Source organism: Medicago sativa, chromosome 5 (assembly GCF_051527215.1).
Source record: "Medicago sativa cultivar Bolivia chromosome 5, Bolivia_mono, whole genome shotgun sequence".
NCBI lineage: Eukaryota > Viridiplantae > Streptophyta > Magnoliopsida > Fabales > Fabaceae > Medicago > Medicago sativa.
The window spans coordinates 24,571,744-24,592,933 of NC_140753.1; the positions used below are offsets into that span (position 1 = coordinate 24,571,744).

The 21,190-nt window shown below is 30.5% G+C and overlaps 1 protein-coding gene and 1 long non-coding RNA gene across 2 annotated transcripts; both read right to left on the minus strand.

Annotated features, from left to right (window-relative positions):
• Positions 1–6,190: 6,190 nt before the first annotated feature.
• LOC146921242 (peamaclein-like) lies at positions 6,191–6,923 on the minus strand. Its single transcript, XM_085710763.1, has 3 exons — positions 6,807–6,923; positions 6,682–6,712; positions 6,191–6,563 (listed from the first exon to the last, which is right to left on the minus strand). The coding sequence occupies exons 1-3, from the start codon at positions 6,870–6,872 to the stop codon at positions 6,382–6,384; spliced, it is 279 nt and encodes a 92-aa protein (XP_085566889.1). The 5' UTR covers positions 6,873–6,923; the 3' UTR covers positions 6,191–6,381.
• Positions 6,924–14,544: 7,621 nt separating this feature from the next.
• LOC146921243 (uncharacterized) lies at positions 14,545–16,117 on the minus strand. The gene is made up of 4 exons (XR_015012052.1): positions 15,707–16,117; positions 15,131–15,226; positions 14,929–15,042; positions 14,545–14,769 (listed from the first exon to the last, which is right to left on the minus strand). It is a non-coding gene; the product is annotated as an uncharacterized LOC146921243 (long non-coding RNA).
• Between the last annotated feature and the right edge of the window lie 5,073 nt (positions 16,118–21,190).

The following is a 21,190-nucleotide window of genomic DNA, read 5'->3' on the forward strand; positions in this document are numbered from 1 at the left end:
TATTTTCTATTCATATTTTCTTTTAAATTTTTCTTTTGGTGCTTTTTTCTATATTCTTTGTTTTTGACCGAATCTCTATTCATGTTTCTATTTTCTTTTGTATATACCAAAAAAAATTTGTTTTTATGGCTCCTTTGATTTATTTAAAACAGACAACAACAAAACTAATATTTTATAATTAAAACAAATAGATATTTGAGTGGACAAAGTTAATTAATTAATGGGCGTATAAATAAAAAACAAAATCAAGACCTTGCGTTAGTGTATAATGATTTTGATTTTTTTAGTTTTATTTCCTTCATCCTTACGAAATATTTAAATGAATTCATACTATTATTAAAAATAATATTCTAATTAATGATTATTAAATTTTTAAATTTTTTTAGAAAAAAATATTAATGTTTAATTCAACGCCATATCTTTGTATTCATTCTTTTTTTTAAGGAGCATCCACTCTATTATTAAAACTTATAATCACAAATGGTTTAAAAACGACTCCATATTTAATTCTTTCCACAATATTCATTCCATCCTTGACTTCTACGGAAAAACAATTCTTTTAAAACACTTCTCCAAACTTGAAAAATTAAAATTGATTGATTTTGAAATCGTAATCATATTAATTTAAAAAAATAAATATGAAAATCACTTATTTTGGATCAAGTTGTTAATGAACTCCATCAAATGATTTTTTTTGGGAAAACTCAAATTTTAGTTACTTAGCGGTTGAACTCTTCTCTTAGGAACCATAAGGTTAACCAAAAAAAAAAATATAAAGACACCTAAATACCCATTATTATTATTTTAGGGAATAAATGTTCATTATCATTTTCCCTAAAAATAATCATACAATATACAACAATATAATTTCCACTAAACGGTCTTTATTACTTTTCTAAAAATAATGAAATAGAATATGTCATCATATTTTTACACCTATTCCTTTTTTAAAAGATGATATTCCATACGTTTGTACTACATACAAATTTGCTTCTATTTAATGGTGTTTTTTTTTTTGGGTTAAGATCCTCTCCATTTGTAATTTGTTCCATTTGTTGCAATTTAGAGAGAGATAGACACAAAAAAAATAAGTGGTGGGTCTTATCACTAAGTGGATCCCACCATCATTAATTTTTTTTTGTGTCTATCTCTCTCCAAATTGCAACAAATAGAACAAATTACAAATGGAGAGGATCTTTACCCGTTTTTTTTGTTCATGATACTAACAAAGTTTGATCTGGTTATACGATAAGGATCAAGTTGCACTAACTTAAACAAGTTAAGAGATCAATTTGACTTATATTAAAATTAAGGGACCAAACTGAGATTTTAAAATAAGTTTATGGGTTAAATTGACCAATTTTAAAGTTATGGGACTAAATTGAACTTTAAAATTATTTACAGGGCCAAAGTGACATTTAAGCCAAAGAAAAAAAATTAACAAAATGGAAAAATCATATAATTATAGAAATAGTAATAACAACAATATTTAAAAGGAGAATTGAATGATATTATTAGTATTAATATTTGCTATCATGTTTTTTTTTTAAATATGGAAACATGTCTTTAATTTTTTTTATAAGTTAATACTAAATTACTAATAGTAGCATTACAAAGGAAGGTAGACTCAATTGACAAAGAATTGACTTAACTGCAAGGTAATTGATTTAACTTATGGTGTGCTTGCGCGAGGACTTCTTTAGTGAATGATTTACAAGTACCTCTCTAAATGCTCTTCGAGCCATGAGATTTGTTTTGACCCTGATGAGCTTCCGAAGCCTAACTCATCTAAACATTTTATCATTTTTTTTAAATTGTAAATTTAAAATAAATTAAAAATGAAAAATCTCAACTTTTTGATTCAAAATGAAAGCCTAAATTTTAGCATATTCTAAAAGAAAAAAGATCAATCGAAAACATTTTTTAGGAAAGATTATTCAATAAAATGGAAAAATCATATAATTATAGAAATAATAATAATAAAGTTTTGAAGAAGAATCGAATGTTACCCAAAATTAAATATGAGCAATAACAGGTGATTTTTTAATTCCAATTTTACTAATTTTCTACAAAGTCTTTATTTCAAATTTTTTTAAAGTATATATGTCGTGTCCTTTTAATAGCATAACGCATGTAAAAGTCTTCTAATAACACTTTTTTTAATGCCTTTATGTCTTATTTTATAAATAAAAATGTACATGGGATAACTCTTTAATGATCATTGCACTAACGATTTTTGAGGTATAATATTTAACGAAGTTAATAAAATAAGAAACAAAAATCATATTGACATTATTTTTAATATAAAAAAAAATATGTCGATGAATGTATATTTTGTGAAAGGTATGAAATATGATTTCATCTATCTCCAATGATACTAGCCTAAATCTAAAGTTTGTCTTTTTACTACTAGATTAAACCCTGAGAGTTGGAAAATCACAATTAACTAGACTAAATCCTGAGAGTTTATCATAATGTCGGGATTTCCAGTGGAGCCTACATTGGGTTGGGTAATCATGTTAGGTCAATAGTAATTACGCAAGTTAATTTGACACTACATCTTCACGCAGAACCTTAAAGCCCTAGACATATGGGTAATATCATTTATATGTTGATCAAATTCTACTCTTTCTTCTGATAAGTAGAACGTTAACTCACACTTCATACATTAACGTATTTTAATCAAGTGTGTGAATTTATGCATTCATAATTATGTGACGTAGTCATAAAAAGTAAAATAGAGACACAAACATGTTCAAAAATGTGGGTTAGTGGTGATTTCATGGATGTAGGTTTACGCTCCTTTCTTTCATGAGAAGGGATAAATGAAATTAGAAGCAAAGTGAATACGAAAAAGGACATTGAATATGAGAGAAATGATAAGAGAAAAAGATATGTAATGTGTTTTCTGTCATGAGTTGGAACCTCTAAATCCAAAGTTTTTCTTTTTACCACTAGATTAAACCCTTAGAGTCGGAAAATCACAATGAAGTAGAAAATGCATTTTTAATTCAAATTAATCATGATAAATAGCATATTCATTATACATGAACCATCTCTCATCTTGGTTTTTTATTGAAAAAAGTTTATTGGTTTAATTGTTCTTGATTATTGGAATTACACTATGAAACACATTTTTCAAAAGTTGTTGGTAATTTTATGAGTTTCTTGAAAGGGTTGAGAATTTCTCGATAATTAATTTACCAAAACATTAGACTCAATTAAAAACACACCACATCATTTAAAAATATATAATAAACATGTATGTTGTCAACTTAACATAACATAAAAGTGCTTTTCTAAGGTTAAATCCTACCAAAGACCAAAAATAAAAGAATTTGAAATAATACATGTTGAATGAAATAAATGGTATGAAAGAGAACAACATGGAAAAACTTAAATTTAATATTTTCTAGAAGAAGAATTAGACTAAACCAAAAAAAGTGTTATATCATTTTAAATTTTTTAATAAGCATGTATTTTATCAACTTAGCATAATACATCTGCATTTGTCTAATGTAAAATCCCATCAAATGCAAAAAGTAAATGAATTTGAAAAAATATTAAGTTTGAATAAAAAATATAGCATTAAAGCGAATGACATCTAATAACTAAAATTTAAGATAAAAAAAAATCAAACAAATGACATTCAAAAACTAACAAATCAGTTTATCATAATGTTAGTCCTTCCACTAGAGCCTACATTAGGTTGAATAATCATGTTATGTTAATAGCAACCAAACAAGTTAGATTGAAACTACGTCTTCACAAAAAACCTTAAGGCACTAGGTAAATGAGTCATCTCATTTCTATCTGGATCAAAATCTACTTTTTCATCCAATATGTAGAATGTTAACTCACACTTGAAAATGTTACCATATTTTAACCAACTGTGTGATTACATGTGTTCTTAATTATGTGACACAGTCATGGAAAGTAAAATAGAGACACAACATGTTCAAAAATTTGGGTTGATTATGATTTCGTGGATGTATGTTTATGTTCCTTTCTTTCACGAGAAGAGATAAAGAAAATTAGAAGAAACAATGAATACGAAAAAGGACATTGGATATGAGAGAAATAATAAGAGAAAAAAATATGCAGTGTGTTTTATCCATAAGAGAGTAGTGAATAATACGAGTTGTCGTTAATTTTATAGATTTGTTGAAGGAATTGAGGAATCTTGAGTAATTATTTTACCAACAAATTAGACTTAATTAAAAAAACTCAATATAATTTTAAAATGTTTTAATAAGCATGTATTTTCTAAACTCAACATAACACATCTGCATTTTTCGATTGTTACATCCCACCAAATATCAAAATTAAAGGAATTTAAAATAATAGAGGTTGAATAAAAATATAGCATGAAAATGAATTTTAACATAAGAGAAATGATAAGGGAAAAAAAAAATAAGGAGCGTGTTCTTTGTCTGTGAAAGTATACGGAATATATTGAGTTGTTGGGGGACTACCAGGGATCCAAAAACTAACAAAAAAATTCATCATAATTTTGGAACTACCAGGGAATCCTACACTGGGTATGATTCCCACAGTATACTAGAAACCACACGAGTGAGATTGATACCACATCCTTACAAAATATCTTATAGCATCAAGTATATGAGTCTTTTTACTGATACCTTCTTCGAAATCTACTATTCCATCCAATATAGAACTTTAAGGAATACGGGTATATCATTTAAATGTTCTTTAAAATTTACTCTTGCGTTCATGCAAAACTTTAACTCACAATTGACACATTAACATCTCTTCTTCAAGTATGAGACTCTTTGCATCTGTGATCTACCACCTTGAATCACTCCCGCTTTCCCCACAAAGTTGAATCAAACAGAGAGGAACCACACAAATAAGAATGATACCACATTTTCACCCAATATTTTAAGGCACTAAGTGTATGAATTTTTTCACTTATATGTTGTTCAACCTTCAATCCTCTACTCAATTTTAGACTATAACTTACATTTGATACATCACAACATTATCTCCCTCAAATATGAAGAAATTATAGCCCGTGCTTGGCACAGGTATCCATACTAGTGTGAGTAAAATACACTGTTCGTGAAGCCTTGTGAATTTTTTTGTCGCTATATGTAGCATTATTCATAATGAAATACAACTTACAAAGCTACATTTTAATACAGAAAACTGTTTTAAATTTAAGTGTGGTATTTGCTACGTGAGTTTTAAATTTGAAAGAGGTTTTTAAGTGTTAAATTTAAAGATGATATTTGCCTATTTTTATAATTACAAAGGTTTGTTGGCATCATGCTTTATAAATGGCAACATATCTTATCAACATTCTTCCAAACAAACAAATATCATATCTTTCCCCTCTCAAAGTTCTTTATTAAAAGGAACCTTCTTTATCATCATCTTAGGGTGTTTGTATGTTTATGATATCCTCTATTACCCTATATACCATAAACAAACTTCAGGCCTGTCCCACCATGTGTGTCGTTTTGGGATACTTATATAATCATCGTGGTTACAAGTGTTATTATTTTCTCTCTCATAAAATCATAATCAGTCACGATCTCATTTTTCACGAAACCCAATTTCCATTCGCTAAGTTGCCTAATCATCGGCCTCCTTATCACTCTACTCTTGAACTCCCTCATCTCAACCATCAAACCAATTTTATATCCCCTTCATGTTACTGTATATGTGATTTTTTAAGTTTTTTTTCTTCCTTGTTTAGGTTTTGATTAGGTCCCCCAATTTTCTTTTTCTTATTTTCAATAATATTTGGGAGTGTGTTGTAGATAATTGTTGAGGGTTTGAGATAGCAACATAGCTGAGATGTCAATTCCTCATAATATTGTCTCCGCAGTCTCGATCATTTATCTAAAAAAATACGATTTAAAATGTGTAATTATTATATATATATATTAATGGGATTTTTTATGCATATTTTCACCGAATATATAGAAATTGAAAATATATTATAACTGTCTATGCTACTTTTCTATTATTTTTGTACAATAATAACTTTTACTAAATTTTCAAAATTCATGATTTATATTCAAGGGTCAGGGTTTGAACCCCAAAACACCCCACTTTTTTTACCTTAAAAAAGAGAATTTCTAGTTACTAGACTACTTGATAAAAAAAAATTCATGATTTATGATGATATACTATTTACGACCACCAACCACAAGTTGTAGAATAGACAATAAACAATCAAATTCTAGCCATTGAGTCAATTAGAAGAATTTCATTTTCACATGTTCAAATGAGGTTGGATCTTATGAATAAACTTAAACATAGCAATATTTTTTTTATTAATAATCAAATAGCAGATATATGCATTGACAAAGATAAATGCATCATCAAAAGTATGAGCTTAACAATACAAAATTAGGGGCACTTGGGTCCTCCATTCTTATTTTTCCAGTTATTATAGCATGGACATTCTTGCTTGTTACCGTATGTTCCCGATGGAACACACAAACACTTTGCACAACAGAGGTTGCAATAGGTTAAACATGCCTTCCTGTACGAAGTTTTTGAGCACCGATAATCACATTTAGGCGCACATTCTGAAGAAAAAAAAAAAATACCATGATATGAATGGTGATTGGTGAACAATGTTCTGCTTCAGGTATGACTGAAAAAAACAATTGTTTTTCAAAAAAAAATAGTAGTTGGAATTAATACCTTCAGGTTTAAGAGATCCTTCCCCACCGGCCTGTAGATTTTTTTTAATTAAGAATAGAAAAAAAAATGTTAATAATATATGAGAATGTTTAAGGGGAAACAAATAGAGAGAATGAATCACTCACATAGACATCTTGAATCACAATAGAAGTGACAAGCATGAAAAGAAATGCACAAATGAATTTAGCCATTGTGGTCTGGTTTGTCTTTCACTCTTGCTCTTGTACATAGTCTCTGGTTGGGGCACCTAGTTATATAGAGGCAAATGATGACACAGTACAATTAGTGAGGTTTGAGTCAAAAGAAAAATACAACTACTGAGTTTCTTAACTCTCGGATATCTTCAATGCACTAATTAAAGAAATAAAAGATCAAAGATACAAAATATTAATTTGAAAAGCTATATTGATCTATGCGGGAAGTAAACAAAAAAAAAAAAAAAAATCTATGCGGGAACATAGCTTATGGATGATGCGGCCGGTTGAACCATGAATCAGTGAGTAGACGGATTTCACTTGTGTACCATTAAGGGACCAATGATATATACCATTGTCCAATTAGAATGTGCCACGAGGCACACCCTTTAAAAAAATATATCAAATAAAGCATTTATATAGTAACATTGGTAGGTGGCACACTCTAATTGGCCAATGGTATATACCATTGGTCCCTTAATGGTACACAAGTGAAATCTGTGACTAGACGTGGTCGAACAAGCAATCAGATCGGCCGTGTATTTGGCCCAACAAGAACTGGCTGTGTATTTTCCTTTCTTAAATTTGCGTTTCATACTTTCTGATGCTCATTAAACAACTTGCGACCGTTTTCCCTACTATATAGTTTTGTTTTCTTTACATGTTGACGGTGGCGGAGCCAGAAAAAATATTTTGGATGGACCATTAAAAGTTTGACTAAAAAGCTCGGGCACTTTAAAAAAATAAATCACATAGTTACTACTACTATAAACTACAAATCTTTTTTTATTTATAACTAGCAGAAAGACGGGCACTATCTCCGCTCTTTCTACTGCGCTTTCGCATGTGATTATTTTTTTATGTTTATTTGTATAATTTTGATTTAAATTTTAAAATACTAATGGAAATTATTGATATATTGATTTATAAACAAAATATTGTCAAGGCATATAAGAAAATTATTTATGAACTCAACATATTTTAGTTTGCCTGCATATGAAATAAAGATAAAATAATAATCTTTTATTTTTATTCTAATAGTAATTAATAAGATCATAACATAAATGTATAAATTACATGTTATGTAAAAGAAACATTGCTATGATTGCGATAAAAGAATATCTTTAAAAACTATATTTTTTGTAAAGTCTCCATCTTTTCCTTCTATTTTCCCTTATTTAATGAGAACTTTGGTTGAATTTTGAGAAACTCCTCTTGATAAAGCTACATATTAAAAAATTAAAAAAATGTTTTAAAAAACGACAAGTGTCAAGTAAAAGGAGAAAGAGTAGTATTATAATTTTGGTAGTTTTTTTTTAAGGAATTATAATTTTGGTAGTTATTTTTTTTTAAGGAATTATAATTTTGGTAGTTATTTTTTTTTAAAGGAAAAGAGCATGCTTATAACATATCATTAATAATAAGAGAGTTTATACAACGAGGTACACGATAATAAATATTGGGACTAGCTGATAATGTGGCAACCCCAGCAAGGGTGTGAGCTACCTCATTTGCTTGTCTCATGTTAAACTCGACCTTAGAGTTTGAGAAGTTTGTGTTAAAAAGACTCTGTCATGCTGAAATCACTTGGCCAAATTCTGTAACATCAATCCAACGACGGTTAAAGGCATCTATTGTAATCTTTGAATCCAAGACGAAATCGACGTTGTCAAATTGCATGTCACTTTGCCATTGTAAGGCATGGAATAAGCCTAGAGCTTCTCCTACGGCAACAGAACACATAGGAGAGATAGATACAGTTTTAGCCAGCACAAATGTTCCTTCGTCATCACGGACACATTTGCCAATACCTGTTCTGTTTAACGGATCCGAAAACGAAGCATCAACATTACATTTCAGAAGGCCTCGTTGTGGCCGCTGCCACCTGACCGAAGCCATATCACTCGTTGTAGCAGAAGAATTTCGAGTTGTATCGGAACCACTTTGTCTTACCGGTATTGTTGTTGTCATCTGATCATTACGAACTGAATTTGTTGAAGTGTTGTTATGACTAGCTGCTGGAATAGTAGAATTAGCTGCATACCAATCCTCCATAATGTGACAAGCTCGATCGACTACATTAGCACAACTTTCTGTGACATCTTGCCAAAGCTTGATATTTCTATGCTTCCAAAGGCTCCATAGGACAGCTGTAAATCGTTGACTAAATTGTTGTGAAAGTTGATGTAGCAATTCGAAGATGGCATCAGCTGCTGAATTCTTTTCAAGAAACACCTTATGAACCGTATTCAAAAGATCAGTTGTACGCCAAACCTGCACAGTAAAAGGACATTCGAAACAAATATGAGCAAGATCCTCATATGGGCCATCACAACTCACACAACTTATGGGACATTGCACTCCTTTATCTTGAAGTCGAACTCTGGTAGGTAAGCAGCCACGACACATTCACCAAAGTAAATTCTTTATTTTTGGCGGCACTTTCAGTCTCCAAATACCATACCAATATCCCGGCCTCCGAAGGTGAGAAACATCCACCAATTCTTCCATACACAATCTGTAAGTACTCTTGACGGAATATAACCAATCTGTAAGAATTTTGGTAGTTATTGATTATCTTAAGTCTATATTGGATAATCGTCATCACTAAAGTTTATATTTTCAATTATATTATATATTTATGACACGCAGAGGGAGTATCTTATATACGACGTGCCATAAGTAAAATACAGTACCAATAACCTAGTCACTTTTTGGTTTTTTTCGATGTTAACCCTCTACACTTAAAAATCGAACCCGAATTCTCCTGAACGATTCATAAGTTCATTAACCACTTGAACTCAATTGCTTAGATTTTTTTTTCTTCTTATAATAGAAAAATAGAGCTAGTAGTAATTGATAGGTAATCGAGGCTTAAGTCTCTTGTGATAAATGAGTTTCTCACGAAGGATTTTTCGCAAGCCCTCTTGGTTGCCGGTGATAAGGGTTCCCAAGGATATCTTGATCATGACAAGGCTTGGACAGGGAGTCCTTTAAGTGATTCTTAGGTAATCGAGGCTCAAGGTTAATGTTGTCTTATCAGAGCAACACTCTCATAAGTGAAGTTGGGAATTGCCCACTTCCCCAAGAGTGGTTCCCTTCCTATAGTCAACCTTCATTTTTTTTATTTTTTTTTATTTTCACACTATTGATATTACTTACACATGAATAGGAGGTAAGCGGCAACAAGGTGCACCGTTAAACCTTTTTGAATGGCAAAACAAATCCTCCTAAACACAACATTCATGGACCTAAGACACATAACATTGTTATGCATAACTCTTTGGACTCTATGTAGAAGGTCAACAACCTCTGATGCTAGGAAGCCGAAAGTGTCAAAACTTATACCCATTAGTGTTAAGATGCTAACTACGCTTAATATAATTTTTTATTTTATTGTATTTTTCTATATATTTTTTCGAATCAAATAAAATTTAATTTATATTGTTTCAATTGCAGTGAAATTGTTCATATTATAATGAGATATGACTATTTTTTTTTAATTTGAAGATTTAAACAAAAGATAATTTAAATAAATGGTATAATTGAAAGATAAAAGTTCAGTCCAAAATAATGTACCATATTTATATATAGATTTTAATCAAGATAGTTTAAATAAAGGGTATAATTAGAAGATAAAAAGTCTGTTCAAAATCATGTATCCACTTTATTTATAGAGAAGCGTTCAAACAAGCATTATGTGTCAATCCGTCCGTTGTTTTTATTGCGCTCATGTATATAAATTACGAAAAGTTGTTTTATGAAATTTTGATTAAAATTATTTGATTTTGATAAAAACTATAGGTATAGAAATTTGTTTACTTTTATTTTGTAACAAACAATACTTATCATTTTCAACGACACCAACAATATAGCAAATATAAAATGAATTCTTATCTTTTTGAATGACGTCAACAATTTAACCTTCTTACAGGCAAATTTATTTAAGGGCATAATTGATAGTGAAAATAGCACACCAAAATCATGTATTCTCTTTATATATCTCTGTATATATAGTATAACCCCCCCCCCCCCCCCCCCCCCCCCCCCCCCCCCCCACAAAAAAAAAAGATTTAAAATAGATTCAATAGAGGAGATGATACCTGACGGAGCCTTGAAAAAGGAAAGAGCATAAACATGATAGACTTCAACAAAACCAGACGACCACCCAACAATAAATGTTTCGAACTCCAACCGGACAGTCTAGACTCCAACCCGACGGTCTAGATTTTATACGGTTAATGAGCAGTTCCTAGAAAGCGAAATGACGCGCATTACCGCCAATAGGCAAGCCGAGATACATAAAAGGAATAGAACCAACCTTACAGTTCATCAAAAAAGAAAGGATAAAAGATGATAGGCCAATGGAGAAGAGACTAAAGGGAACAACGTAGACTCATATGTCAAATTATTGACGTTAAATGAGCACTAAATGGGTGGCAACCCATTGGTTTTCAATTTTTCCGTCTATTTTTTTTTTTTTTTTACTTAAGTCCTAGACATTCATCATATCATTCATTTACTAGGTAGTTGACCATATTTTTTTTCTTATTCATATAATGTTAGTTGCGCTTAATTGAATTTTTAGAAGGAGGAGGAGGAGGAGTTGGAGATGGTTATTAAAATATTGAACTTGTGCTTAAAGTGTTCAATTTTAACAATGGTTTGCCAATAACAAGTAGAACAAGGAGATGAAGATGGAGATGGTGATGTCTGACTCAGTTTTTTTCTTGCAAGATTTAATTTTGAGGATGTTGCGTTGTTGTGATTCCATTATGAAATTGTTGCATTGAGTTGAAAGGGTGGAGTGCTTTTTCATCTTTGTACTGAATTAATTAAAATTCCATGTAGTTGTGGCTTCAAATCATCTGAAAGACGAGTAAGGAAGTAGTATCAAGAGAGAGAGAGTTATAGAGATTTTTGTTTCTTTTAATTTAGTTTAATTAAAATCAATGATTAGTTGGATTTTCTTAATTTTAAAAAAATTACACATGTGGCATAATCATCTAAGTATGTGTTCACTGTAACACCACGTTTTCCCAACGTAAAAATTTCGTAAATAAATCAGAGTATTCGTCGTAAACGGAATGTCACATTTCATAAAAATCATAAACTGAATAAATAAATATTTATCCTTCAAAATTCAATCACAAAGTACTTAATATCTTGCAGCGGAATTATTCAACATCTAAAAAATAGTCTTTGGCACAAAAGGTCTCATCATAAAAGTCTCATAAATAGTCTAAAACATCGTAATCAGTTCAATCCAACTACTTCATTAAAAATTTCATAAACAATACGTAAGGAATAGAAAACAATGTCAAAACTCACATCCCGTTACGTATCAGAGCACCTAAAGACACACTTGTGAGGAGTCCACTCACGACCACGCCTAATCTTGATTGCCTGCAAGTTACCCATACGAAGAGCAACATTTTCAAGCAGAAGGGGTGAGATTCACAAAACAATAATATTAAGCATACAGTAGAAACTCTTTAATTTAATACTCGGTAAATTAATAAACTCTCTAAAATAATAAATTTGTTCGGTCCCGACTTATGCCAATGTAAAAAATTGAAAAACTCGATAAAATAATAAGATAATAATTTTTCGGGAGATCCCTTTATAATTTTCGGTCCCAAGAAAATCATAAATTAATAATCATAGAAACTGAAAAAAAAATATATTAAGAATACATTGAACACATTTGTTCCTCTTGTTTACATTTACTGCACTTCAAAAGTCATTATTGATTTTCAATGCATATGAACACAGTAGTTACTAATTTACGTTGAGTCACAAGGTTCGCTGCAACGTAATTCTAAGAGGCATAAACTAATTTGCCTTTTTGTTTGGTATGTACAATATAATTACTTAAAAACTCTTTAAATTAATAATTATTAATTTATCGATAAATTAATAACTCACTAAATTAATAAATTTCTCCGGTCCTGACATTATTAATTTATAGAGTCTTAACTGTATAATTCAACAATTATATCTAACATCTTAAACTTCATTAACTAGTATCATTACTCTCCCTACATTAGTCATAAACATCATCACATGTCATCAATAATATTACAAACATCATCACATATCATCGACATAATAATCATGAACATCTTCATATATCATCAAACATTAGTCATAAGCATCATCATATATCATCATCATAATAATCATAAACATCACATATCATCTTAATTATAAACATAAACATCATATATCATCTTAATCATAACATCATATATCATCGTTTATCATAACCTCATATATCATCGTATATCATAACATCATATATCATCTTAATCATAACATCATATATCATCGTATATCATAACCTCATATATCATCGTATATCATAACATCATATATCATCTTAATCATAACATCATATATCATCATAATCATAACATCATATATCATCTTAATCATAATTCATCATTAGATACTTCATCAAACATCACAACTTAACGACTTGACTTGACTATGCAACTCTTTCGTCTTAAATCATCTTGACTCGACTATGCAACTCTTTCGTCTTAAATCATCTTGACTCGACTATGCAACTCTTTCATCTTAAAACGTCTTGACAATGCAAATGCATGTGGTACCATTCTAGGGCATAAGCCCTCGTCGCTATTGAGCATAAATATACTCCTAGGGCATGAGCCCTCATCGCTATTGAGCATAAGCTCCAGGGCATAAGCCCTCATCTTTATGGGTGAATGACTAGCATTCCAGGGCATGAGCCCTCTTCTCTGACAATGATGATGCATGGACTCAACAACAATATTTGACGACCAACGACTTCGACGACATCGACAAACAACTTACAACTTTAACGACATCGTCAAACAACTTACAACTTTAACGACATTGACGACAACAGTGGTGACGACAACGACTACAACTTCACATCATAATCTAATGTTCATCAATCATAAACAACATCATATAACATCGTATCAAATATCAACAATTCATCATGCATCTTTGTAAAAGCATAATAAATTATTAACAACATATTTTCATGCCAAACCAAAGCTACTAGAAAGATATCACAATTATCAACAACTTTCATGTTTATACCAAAGACTAACTCAGAACAGAAACATGTGAAACAGACGCAGAAACATGAAACAGAGAATGCTGTCACTACTACAAAAATGGGCTTATATAGCGCTTTTTTTTGGCTTTAGGTAGCGCTTTTGAAGCGCTATTGTAAATGGCGCTGGTAAAGGTAATATAGCGCTTTTTTTTTGTATAAAGCGCTAGCTATAGCAGGGTTTATATAGCGCTTTATGTCAAAAAGTGCTAGCAAAGGTTATCCTTAGATAGCGCTTTCAAAAATAAACGTCATCTAAGACAAGTTTAAAAACAGCGTTTTTGTTTTAAAAGCGCTATGTAACAATAGGTTTAGATAACGCTTTATAAAGGAAAAAAAGCGCTAGGAAAAGCATTTATTTTATTTTATTTTTGTCAAAAAAAATTCCTTTCCAGATAGCGTTTTTTTTTAATAATTTAAAGTAATATATATATATATATATATATATATATATATATATATATATATATATATAAAGTCTGAAATTTAAAGGGAAATGTATATAATTTAGGCACATTATAATTGAGACTATTATTTATCGAATAAAACATAACCATATCATAAAAAATGTATGTATATATAGCATAAAAGTCAGAAATGTATAGCCTCTAATATGGTAACATGGATATCTCTAAGAGTTACAACTAATTAGTTGACATAAAGATCAAAATCTTCTATGGTATCATGCAGTCTTCATCTATCTTCTTGGTCTTCTCAACATTTTTATCCAAAACAAGCACGCAAATCATCATTCATTTCCAAATTTCGTTCACTCTCCTCCACCTGAATATATACCAGAAAACGCCATTAAGCAATAACGCTATATTATATTAGAGATAAATTCAAAGTACTACTGATCATGAGTAGAAATTAAAGCAAGATTATAAATTAAAACAACTACGTACCACTTCTAGCAAATATATTTAGAAACATTAAACTCACCTTATTATAAAAAAATCATATAACTTTTAGGCTGATCATGAACCGACACCATTCTTCTTAGATTTCTATTAGTTTATCTTTTGAGTATGTCACACACTTGAAACCATCAATGTACTGTATATATTATAACATTAAAAATAACCATGTTACTTAATAAACTTAATTATACATAAATATTATACTTTAATATAAAAAAACATACCAACTTTGGAATCTCATTTAGTTTTGAAATGAGAATATCTTTCATAAACCTCATCACAAAGTACCCGCAATCTATACCATTTTCTTGGCAAGGACACTACAAAAAATAAAATAATAAGTAATTGTATAAGTTAGTTTATTTGGTATGCCATGTAGAAGTCACGATGGATGATTATGGAATTGATTAGTAGGTTATACAAAAGGCATATGCATAGTGTATATCATATTATCACATCATTCAATTAGTTTATTAGACAATAATTCTAGTCACACACAAAAAGTGTTATTGTTTATATATATAAAAAAAAAAAATTTGAACCAAAAGAAAAATTATTCATCTTACTAGTTGTGTAGAGTTTAATTAAACCCAAAATCTTTAATAAACAATTGTCAAATTTCAGTAATTATTCATCAAACAAAAATTTTGAATTTTCGATTGTCAAATTCATCCTAATCACTAACAGTGAAGTCTTAAATTTAGTTTGAACCTTGAAAACCTAAAATATCCAGATGAAAATATGAAAAAATTAAAGAATATTTGAGTTAAATTGAGGTAAGGAAAGAATGAAGATGGTACCTGAGATGAAGAATTGAGTATTGAAAAAGCTGTAACCGGTCGACGGCAGCGACGATATGATGCACCGCAATTAAGAGTGAGATAGAGGTGGTTGTTCTGGAATGAATCGAAAGAGACGGTTATGGTTTTGGAATAGATCGAAGGAAGCGAGTGATGGTGATGAATGAATTGATAGATATAGGTGGTTGGTGATGAATGAATCAATAGAGGTGGTGGTTCTGGACTGAATTTCCTGCACACGATCTAATGAAAGTTTTGAGTAAAGTAGTTTTGGGTTATGTTATTAATTGCTTTAAAAAATACGTTTAATGAAAATTATGTTATAGTTTTTATTTTATCTTTAGGATGCATTAAAATAGGGATTTCCATTAAAATTGGGATTCTTTGTTACTTTTGAGTATATAACAAAAAGAAGTTACGCTTTGTTGTTAGTGTATAAAGCGTTTTTTTTTGTGTAACAAAAAAAAGCATTTTTTTTTCAAATATAAATAAAAAATCAAAAAACGCAAACTTCATGAAAATTATGTTATAGTTTTTATTTTATCTTTAGGATGCATTAAAATAGGGATTTCCATTAAAATTGGGATTCTTTGTTACTTTTGAGTATATAACAAAAAGAAGTTACGCTTTGTTGTTAGTGTATAAAGCGTTTTTTTTTCAAATATAATAAATAAAAAAACAAAAAACGCAACGTGCAAAGTAGGATTTATGGAAAAGTAGGATTTAGTGGGACCAGGACATTTGATTTGTTTTTTTAGTTTGGATTTGTTTTTTGGGAAAAAGTTTAGATTTGTTTTTTTTTAAAAGTTTAGATTTAGTTTGTTATATATAATATACATAACAAAGGTTTGTTATATATATGATAAAAGAATTAAAAAAGGTTTGTACCAAATTTTTTTTTAAAAAAAAGGTGTGCTTTGTTACTGCAATCCATTTTTCATAAAAATTCAAAAAATATTTGAAATATGCTATGCAGGGGATCGAACAGGGGACCTGTTAGTTAATGTACATTAAATCAGTTAATAAAATGGCGCTTTTTTTAACCTATAAGCGCTATCTTTCCCAAGCATACAATAACGCTTTTTTTAACCTATAAGCGCTATTTAAGGTTGATTTATATATAGCGCTTTTCATAAAAAGTGCCATATACGATTAATCATGTTTTTTATTTAAATAACTATTATTTTTATTTAGCCTATACTAACGCTTTCAATACAAAGCGCTATATATACTTAAAATGATAGATAGCGCTTTTTCAAAAAAGCGCTAGCTAAGACCTCCGTGTTTTAATTTATAGCGCTTTAGTGTTAAAAGCGCTATTTATGAGGCGCTATATTTTCCCAATTTTGTAGTAGTGTGTCACCGTACAATTTCGCTAAGACATCCTTGGAGTATTTTCATCATAACTCAGAAACTAAAAATCATTTTCACGTCAAACCAAAGCTAACAAAATTATCTAAAACTTTTATGTTTACACCAAAGGCCAATTCTATACCGATCAATACCAGTTTTCGTTTTAAATTAGGAAAAATTGTGCAAAAAGTCCATAAAAATTCACTGTGACCTACGTGCAGTAATTTGACCATAACCCAAGTTCTATAAATCATTTTGACACCAGACCAGTGGCATTAGAAAACTAACATACATACCTACAACTTTCATGTTTACACCTAAACCCAGTTCGGAAGTTAAACTTGTCAAACTGAGACAATAAAAACGCGTTTTGCATACTGACAGCAAAATCGCAGTTTAGCTGCGATTTCGCCTTGGGGAAATCTTTTCGACTCCGTTTTCGATCCAATACTCTCCAAACTTGACCCTAATCATTACCCTATGATTACCCTATCATTAGAACACTAATTATTCATCAACCTACTGTATGCAAATTCAAAGGGTTCTCAAATCTATTAACAACCTATTACAATTCTTAAACCCTAATTCTTAAACTCACTGACATCTCATCCAATTCCATGGTTCTAATCTCAAAACTACATCCAATAATCATCCTATGGATTATCTAAGGTCTGTACACAGTTTCTACATCAATCTAACAACTTTTCATCGGTTAATCCTCAATTCTTCACTTAAAACCCTAATTCCTCAACCCTCACAAACTCTTCCTACAACTCGTTAAATCTAATCATTATAATCATGCACATAATAGTATTGAATGCTAGTCTCACCTTTACCTTAACAATCAATGCAGCCTCTTCTCTCTTCTCTTTGTCTTCTCTTCTCTTCTCTCCTTGTTCTCCTCTTTTCCAAAAAGAGGTTTAACGTAAAAACTCTTTCTAACCTAAGTTTCCTTATTTATAATACTAAATACTCTTCCTAAATCTGTTTAGGTCCAATAACTTTCTTCTTTCTATTCTAACCCCCAAATCTACTTACTCTAATAATTCTCATATTCTAATAAATTATAGAATAAAGCCACTTAATAAAATACCAACACCTTACATATTTAAAATAAATCACATAAATAGACTCTAACTTAATAAAAATAATTAAATATCAAAGTGGGCGTTACATCCACATAGGCATTGACTTGGACAAAATCAAAGGAAGGGCCACTTTTCCAAAAGGGGCTAAACATAGGGGTCAAAGTTGTTGTTTTTTCAATAGGGGCCAAATCGCAATTGTTTCTTGGCAAGAGGGTCAAAAATGTATTTAAGCCAAATAAGAAAGAAGAAAAATATGTGTTTCATAAATACACTTACAAAAACATGTAATTTTACCAGAATGGTGTTGGGAGCGTGGGCAAAATGACTCTTCTGAATTGAAAAAAAAAATTAGCTATCTCATTTTCGACTCGAGTATTAATCCCATAAGCTTAAATGGGTTAAGTTATGGGGATACCTTGGAGAGCTCAATATATATATAATATGATTTTCTAAAAATATGGGGCGTGGAGCGCTGGAACTCTTAGCAAGAGTTTGTTGCTAATTTGAGTTCCCCAAGATTCAAAAAATCAACATTTGCGCTTGTGCTCGAAAGATACTCAGTTGAAAAAATTAGGGTGTGCATAAAGTTATTTTAAAAAAATGGAATTAATTTAATAATTCATCCATACAAAACATGCTCTATAAAGATTAACACCATAATCATACTACAATGCAAAAAAAAAAAAATGAGCTTGTACATAAACCAGCAAGGATCTGAAACGGTCTCTTAATGCTTCAAATACTCTTCAGATTGGGAAAAGAAAGTGTAACCGCAAAATAAAGTTGTCAAGATTATTCGAGGGCTAAATTCTGTTCTGGATACATTAAACTACAATATAGAATTTGTCTGAATGAAAGTATGTCACACACATGTCTCATAATGCCATAACAATACAAGCATGCATAAGTACATAAGGTGTTGGAATATACATGTGCCAACTAGCAAGTACATGATATCAAATAACATGGTTTGAATACATATGACATAGCATATTGTACATAACACTATTACATGAGACATATCAGCATAAATCATTCAGTTGCTTTCTCATTACCCTTGCCACGAGCCATTTGTGTATCTGAAAAGAAATAAAAGGATTGGGATGAGACATAATATCTCAGTGAGCTCCACATATCCTAGTGTACTAGTGTCAATGGAAAATCAAGGATCACGGTCTGTATACTAGCATATTTCATGTCGGGTTATCATATTCATAATTTATTAAGGATTTCGTGTAATAAACAATTAATCTGCCGGGTGGAGTAACCACGAAACATTCATCTAGCTATCTGGAAAAATACCTATCAATCAGGCTAAGCCAGGAATCCTCTTACTATCGTGTAGATTTCCATATGTAAAAATCCCATCCAACCTAAACCTAGAGCATGTGAGGTACACATCTAATCCGAAATATTTTATGAATCATGTGATATATTCGTATTGATCATACTTAGTCATACATACATATCCCTTACATTAGTAATCTTTCCCATCATCTCATGTCATTTTTCATTCTCTCTAGCACTAATGCATTGTCATCAAATTGTACTAACGATATAGAATCAAAGGCATGCTAATTAGTAATTACACATCATAAGGGAAAATTTCCAACTTTTGCACACATGGAAACCAGTTACAGAGAGAGGTGTAACCGCTTGCGCATTACCCCTGCCTTGCCACTGTAACCGGTTGCACTACATAGTGGAATCGATTACCAAAGTTCAAAAATGTTTTCCACGCTTGGCAGAAGGGTTAACCATTTGCACACTAAGGAAATAACATTATGGCAACTTCAGCACAACAGAATCACAAAGCATTAACACACAAATGGGCAACTAAACATGCAATGTTAGGCCTAATGTCATAATTAACTCGCAATACGTACACTTGCACTTGAATTCTTTCCAAGCTTCCTACTCCAATCCAAACACCTAAGCTTTAATCCTTGCTTCTTCCTTTAATCCTTGCTTCTAATCACCAATTTACACCTTAATCAGCACCAAACACATGCATGCAAGTACTTGTAATTACTAAATTCTTGAAAATTTCTCAAATCAGTAGATGAGGATGAGGTTCATTCGGCCAAGAGGGAGGAGGATGGAGAGAATCAAGCTTGCTTCAAGAATTAGGTTTATAGGCTTGCATGTTGCATTGGTTTTACTTGGAATGATGAATTAATTAATTGGGGGAGAAAGGATGGGAGGCTGAGAGCTAGAGAGGGAGTAGGAGGGAGTACGTTTCAGCATGTGTGTAAAAAATGAATGAGAAAAATGAGAGAATGAAGGTTTCTTGGCATATATATGCATATGTGGTAATTACTCTAATGCCCCTCTATCAAACAATTCTTCTCACACACATCTAAATTATATGCGGTCTAAGAAAATTAAGCGGGTTATTATAGAGAGAATATGCTAGTGTATTGTGTATTGGGGACTAGCCTTATATAGTGTGTGATGACCATTAGAGTTTTCCATTATTTTATTAATTAATGCGTCATCTGATATCCACTCATATTAAGCCGATAACAATTCAATAAATATCTTGTCAAAAAAAACAATTAAATAAATATTTAATTAATTTTTCAAATAGAAAATCTAATTAGCCTTAGTCTTTTAATGTTATTTAATCACTAATCAATTAATGCTACTAATAAATAGCTAGCATACCTATTATAATGATATTTTCCCATATAACGACATTAGAATATAATTAAATAATAAAATATTCCAACCGGAAAATCATATTAGACATCTCTAAAAAATAAAGAAAATCATATTAGACCAATTTAATTGTTTTTGCCCACTATAGTTTTTTTAATATGGATCCACACGTTAGGTTGGGCCAATATATACTCACATCAAAATTTGATTATTAAAAAAATACCACGGCAAAATTTATAAAGCAATCCAAGTTTTATATCCACTTTAAAGGAATTAAGGAAATACGGACAAGTTTAATAAACTTGTATAATCATTAGAGTAAAGTACCAAAATGAAGGAAACTGTAATTAAACACAAATAAGACGACACACGATAGTTTGAC